General features: G+C 45.3%; 1 protein-coding gene across 1 annotated transcript; it reads left to right on the plus strand.

Moving 5' to 3' along the window:
* Positions 1-447: 447 nt before the first annotated feature.
* Positions 448-5,213, plus strand: LOC119571776 (collagen alpha-5(IV) chain-like; the record flags this gene model as incomplete). The annotated part of the gene is made up of 5 exons (XM_037918922.1): positions 448-467; positions 977-1,028; positions 3,413-3,537; positions 3,839-4,814; positions 5,047-5,213. Coding segments are annotated over 5 exons (1,340 nt in total), but the record flags the coding sequence as incomplete, so codon positions are not given.
* Positions 5,214-6,717: the final 1,504 nt, after the last annotated feature.

Below are 6,717 nucleotides of genomic sequence, written 5' to 3' on the forward strand. Positions count from 1 at the left end.
GTAGTGTACTTATATATTACAAGTTGCCATCCTGACACCGCGAGGGAAATAGTGAAGACTTCCTGGAAAAAAAGTTAAACCCCATACCCCAATGTAAAAAGCTTTTTAAAACTAAATGACCCCAAAATTTTTATAAAGCTTCACATCACTAAAAAGGGGCAAATTTTTTTTAAACCAAAATTCATTTTTAGAGCCCGACGTCTTTCCATACAATGTAAAAGTGTTCCTAAATAGAAACAATAAAAAGGCGAGCAGAATGTTTTACGTTTGAAAATCCCGGGCAAACCATAAACACCATCAGAATAGAACACTCAATGCACAGCCCCCCTCTCATTTCGACAAATCAAACTGAAAATTAAGGGAGAGAAATTGATTTTTTTGGGTACTGTGAAATTTGGGCTTCACCAAAAAATATCAACATTTTTCATGAGCACCCCAAACTTTCAGTTTACGATGTGATGCAGAACGTGAGGGGGAGTCTGCATATTAAACAAATACCCTTAAATAAAATAAAAACCTCTACAACTGAAAAATCTACACGTGGGGACACTGGGTAGCCGTAAAAAAAAGCAGATGTACCCTTTCCCCCTCGTCGGACAATTACAGACACCCTTGCCACAAAAACAAATCTTTTGATTAACTTTACAGAAAATTCCTAAAGAAAAAACCTTTTTTCTCTCAGTGATTAAACACACAATAATCAATAAAAAAATGAAAAGTTACAGGGGAAAAAAATAAAAAAAACTAGAACAATTTTAAAGAAGGCTAAAAGGATTACAAAAAAAACCCTATTCATATTGATGTTATAATAATAAACAGACCCGATATCAATTTCACACAGGCTGTCCCAGCCACATTGCAGACACGAGTTTTTAAACTTTTGCCACAATGTAAAAAAACAAAGCGAAAACCATCACAAAAACCTCTGCGACTTAACACATTACAATCCCCCAATACTCTGCCAAAATTTTTATAGTCAACAAATGTCACTCTCAAAGATCTTAACAAAGTTTATTTTGGACAGACAGGTAAAATTTAAAAACAGTGAAAAAGAACGGTACGATGCCTCCCCCCTTTAAAAAAAAAAAACAGTCGACGCCCCTCCCGCCCCTTGGATAAGTGACAAATTAAGAGGGCCCAAAAACGATAGAAAAAAAAACAATCACAAAGCTCTCAAGATAAACAGAATGCCCGCCCTTAGGCTGAATACAAACATAAGAAGGGGAAATTGAAAACTCCTCCTTTGTCGAAAACAATTATTTAAAAAGTAAGTTCCTGAATGTAGAAACGTTTCCCCGAACAGGAAAAAGAAAATACATAGTGCCTAAAGAAAAAAAATCAGCTTTTCCCATAAGCAAACAGAACATTTAAAAACTCCTTTGCAGAAGTGGACGACAATGAACAAAAATGCCCCTAAAATATCAACACAACATAAATGAAACACCCTACAAAAACTTTTTCCCAGACCGCAGCCGTAGGAATAAAAAAATTATTATAAAAAAAAACACTTAAGAAAGACAAACTCCGTGGGAGCGATTGACTTTTCCAAAAGTTTCAAAAAACGATAGTTTTCCAGAATTGCATACTTTCGAGTCATTATTAATACATCCATAGTCCCCCGGGGTGTTTTTTTCCTCTGGAAATGGTATCTAACACCTTTTTAAAATCCGGGTGACAGAGCGAAATTAATAAATTATCGACCCATCATTTAAACCCCAAAATATCTAAAGTTTTCGAGAAAATGTTGAAAACCCAATTAAAATCATTTTTGGAAGCGAATAACCTTATACTACCACGCAACACGTTTTAGGAGTAACTGTCAACCGAAAAACATTATTAAAAGCACAAATAAAATTTTTAAAAAAATTAGACAACACCAGACAATTTTGCTCACTCATGTGATTTTCAAGGCCTTTGAAGTGTCCCATGAATTACTTGTAAAAAACAAAAAAAATCACAAATTTGTTTTTTTGTTCAAAAGTTCCCTGTCTGCAGAACCAATCAGTCAAAATCCATGAAAAAGTACACAAAGCAACCAATTTCTTGGGGTTTTCCCACAAGGTCCATCCAGCCCAATTTTAAAATTTATTTTCCCTTTAATGATCTTCATCTTTTTGCAAAAAATTCTTTTTCATAACAACCCAAAAGAAATGATGGGAAAAAAATAAAAAGACCCAACAAAAAAAAAAAAAAGAAATAAAGAAAAAAGAAAAAAAAAATCGCATGAATGGTCTGAAACTAAATCCAAAAAAAACACAATTTTTTTTTATAGGCAGCCGCGAACATAGCAAAAATACCCACAGACAGGGTTATAACTTCCCAAGGTTGCTACATCAACCCAAACAAAAAAAAATCTAGGGGTCACGTAGACAGTACATGACTTTTGAAACACATTGAACCTCACAGAAAAGTAAGGGGCACCCCTGATATGCTTAAATCACATCAAAAAAAAAATGCCCACAGAAAAAAGAATTGCTGTTATAAAAACTCAGCACTTATTCTTAATTACGTCTAAGCTCTGGGGCTCCAAAAAAAAAACACAAATAAAAAGGGACAAAAAACTACAGAACTTGCCAAGAATACGCTGGGAAAATTAATAAATAGACCATAAAAACCACATATCAAATAAAAGGGCAAAAGTACCCCCAAAAATACAACTATGACCATGTTTCTAATCCTAAAATCTAAAAGGAAATTCCCCCAAACGGCTATTACCTATCCAAAAACAGGTAAAAAAACGGTGTCCATACAAGGCAAAAAACCCCCAAAATTTCAGAAGATCGAACACAGAAACCGGGGTAAAAAATTTTCAATCCAAAAGACTGGAGATCTGAACCAACTACCAGAAAATTTTAGAAATATTAAAACCCAAAAAAGACATTTAAAACAAAAGTAAAAGAACATCTCTAAATATCGTGAACCCAGGCGTTCAAAAATCAACCAAAAGCAGAATTTGTCCTTTGTAAATTTTTTTCTGTCTAATTTTTTAAACAATAATCTAGTATATAACATCCTATTACATAAGTAAAACATTATTAAATAGAAACCCATTTAATTAAGGAATAAAGGTTTTAATTTGAATTGAAAAATCTTCCCTCCCTTTTTTTTCCCCCCTCCCTCTCCTCCCCCCCTCCCCCCTCTCTCTCTTTATATATATTGTCAGGGTTCGACTTATAAAAAGATAAAGAATCAGAACGGTCAAGGTCAAAGGAAAAAAACCAAAAAGGAAACATACAGAAAGGTTTACTGTTTCCGGCACTATACATACACAAAAGCAAAAAATGTACAAACGGGCGTGGGAGTGAGAAAGGGGTCCACGGAGCAGGTGAGGGGCCATGGGGGAAGGGGCACAAATCAGAAAATCACGGGACAACTTTCGAATTTTTGACTGGTGCTCCCTTTTTTTTTCCAGACTGCTACACGAAAACCTCGTCCCCCACACGGGGGGACGGCCAATCGGATGACCTGGGACCGCCCACTTTGACCGTGTATACATCGCGGGAAGGGCCAGTGTATTTTCGGGAAGGTCCCCCAGGGGTGAGGTGACCCCCGCTACTGCCGCCCCGCGACTCCATGCCCTCATGAGAAGGACGCATGCCCAAAAAACTTGACATCTCGCCCCATCTTTTTTTAAAATAAAATCCGGAGTGGATAATTTCTACAAACTCTTGGGCACCGAGGTTCTTTGGTTCCTTCTAGCCTGGGGCGCTGTCGGTTTCCTCTGGTGAATGTAGCTCCAGGCCCCTTCCCTTCCGCACCCCCCCTCCCGCGATCCCCGGTCCTGCCTTCTGTCGGGCTTGGTGCACCGTCGCTCCTCCACCAGTCCCTTCTCCCGTAGCTTCTCCGGGGGCCCTGGCAGGCAGCTCCTCCGGGGTTCCTCGGGGGGGCAGCTCCCCCGGGGGGTTTTCGGCAGGCAGCTCCTCCGGGTGTCCTCGGGGGGCGCTCCCCCGGGGTGTCCTCGGCAGCAGCTCCTCCGGGGTTCCTCGGCGGGAGCTCCTCCGCGTGTTCCGGCGGCAGTCCTCCGGCGGTTTTCGGGAGGCAGCTCCTCCGACAAGCCTCGGCAGGCACCCCCCGGCATACCCGGCAGGCGGGTCCTCCGGGCAATCCTCGGCAGGCCTCCTCCGGCTGTCCCCCGGAGCCCCGCTCCTCCGGCTTTCCTCGGCAGGCGCTCCCCCGGCATGTTCGGCAGGCAGCTCCTCCGGCATGTCCTCGGAGGCAGCTCCCCGGCTGTCCCGGCAGGCACCTCCGGCATGCCCCCGGGAGGCAGCTCCCCCCGGGATCTCCCGGCAGGAGCTCCCCGGGAAATCCCCGCAGGCAGCTCCTCCGGGGGTCCTTCGGCAGGGAGCTCCTCCCGGGAAAATCCCCCGGCAGGCAGGTCCTCCGGCATGTCCTCCCCAGGCAGCTCCTCCGGCATGTCCCGGGGCACTCCCCCGGCATGTCCCCGGGAGGCAGTCCTCCCAAGTCCCCGGCGGGGCTCCTCCGGCAGGGCTTCGGCAGGCAGCTCCTCCGGGAAATCCTCGGCAGGGGCCCTCCGGCGTCCCGGGAGGCACTCCCCGGCATGTCCCCGGCAGGCACCCCCCGGCAAATCCTCGGGAGCAGCTCCCCCGGCATATCCCGGCAGGCAGCTCCTCCGGCAGTCCCCTTGCCCACCAGCCCCTTGGGCGGGCATCCCCCGCGAACCCCCGTCTTCGGGGGGTGTCTATCCCCACCAGTTTCTTCTCCTGCGCGTCCTCGGGAGGCATTTCTCCCGGCGTCCCCGGGGGCAGTTTTCCTGCGCGTCCTGGGCAGGCAGTTCCCCTGGCCCTCCTGGGCAGGCAGTTCCTCCGGGCGGCGACGGCTCATCCGGTGGGGTCCTGGGCAGGCGACGGCTCATCCGGTTGCGTCCTGGGCACGCGGTCATCCGGTTTCGTCCTGGGCAGGCGCGGCTCATCCGGGGCTCCTGGGCACGCGGCTCATCCGGGGCGTCCTGGGCAGGCGACGGCTCATCTGCTTCTTCCGACGGCCCGTTCCCCGGGGGTCTCCCACGCTTTTGTCCTTTGCCGACAGGTTCCCCCCGCGACGGGTCCTTTGGGGAGACGGGAAGCGTCCAGGTCGACTCCGGTCATCGCTCTTTGGCCAGCTTTTTACTCCCGGGCTTGAGTTTCCCGGCGACGTGCTCCCCGCGTAAGGAGGCCAACAAAGGGCCCAAAAACGAGGACCCAGTTCCCCCATAGCGCTTGCTCTGCCTTTCCCCCTGTTTCTCTTCGCGGGTTTCCCGCGACGCGCTCTTCCGCCGCTGCCTCTGTAGCTCCTTCCCGGTAGTACAGGGCCAGCTGTCGGTTGATCCTCTCCTCTCCTGATTATGATAAAAGGGCCTGCCTTCAAAGGGCCCAACAATCCCTTCCATTACGTGTCCCCTCATGGTGCCGTTTTTTTCCCGACCGTCCTGATCCTGGCAAGGGCGCAATGTCAGGTTCGACTTATAAAAAAAATAAGAATCAAACGGGCAAGGTCAAAGGAAAAACACCAGAGAAAAATACAGAAAGGTTTACTGTTCCGGGACTATACTACACATCATACAAAAATTTACAAACGAGCGTGGGGGTGAAGGACGCGGAGCAGTGAGGTACATGGGGGGAAAGGGAGCACACCCAAGTCAGAAGCCGGGACAAAAATACTGAATTTTTGACTGGTGCCCTTTTATTTGACCCCAGATCTTACGACGAAATCCTGTCCCCCCCCAGGGGGGGACGGCCAAATCACGGATGACCTGGACCGCCCCCTTTTTCCGTGTATACTCGCGGAAGTCCCGGTATGTTCGGGAAGAGATCTCCCCATGCGGTGAGGTGACCACCCCCTATGCCGCCCCGGGAGCCTCCCGTGACCCTCTGAGAAGGAAAACAGTGCCCAAAATGAAATTGACATATATATAATAATATATATTATATATATATAAAATATATTATATTATATATATAATATATTATTTAAAAAATATTTTAATCATCTATTATCTATCTATCATCTTCTATCTAATAAAATTCTCCTTTTTCCTTTTATATATAATATAATATAATATTATTTTATATATATATATATTTTAATATAAAATTTATATATATATAATTATTATAATATATATATATATAATTCTCTATCTTCTCATCAGTCGTCTTACAACACACACACTTTTTCTTCCTTTTTCCCTCTCTCCTTGTAAAATATCGCGCAAAGATTGTCGAGATTCCTCCACCTAAGTTTATGATGATTTTTGGGAAAACAGGACAGCGTTTACTGCGGGTTAAAAAAATCTTCTTTTCAATAGTTTTTTTTCAATTTTAAACCAAATTTTGTGCCAGGTTATTCCCTGCTCTAGTTGGAACCGTCCCCAACTCTCAAAAAGGGGGCCTACTGCGGCTTGCCCCGAAATTTTTGGGATGCTCTCGTTATGCATGTAAGGGAAATAGAAAGGGACTTGCCACAGGGTCTTCACCATTTTGAGTCCTTTCGAAATCATTTATAAATCATGAAGAGACACACTACACAAATATATCCACACACACCCCAACCCCGCGCGTGATATGTATGATATTACACGCCCCCTTTTGGGAATCAAGGGAAAATTCAGCGCGGGGTTTTTTTTCCAGCGCTTGGGAGAGCCGTTCAAACTTTCGGCAATGCCTTTTTTATTTTTCATCATCCTTCAAATCTTTTAACCTAAAAAAAAGCCCCGAAATT

The sequence above is a fragment of the Penaeus monodon genome, unplaced genomic scaffold, assembly GCF_015228065.2.
Source record: "Penaeus monodon isolate SGIC_2016 unplaced genomic scaffold, NSTDA_Pmon_1 PmonScaffold_7930, whole genome shotgun sequence".
NCBI lineage: Eukaryota > Metazoa > Arthropoda > Malacostraca > Decapoda > Penaeidae > Penaeus > Penaeus monodon.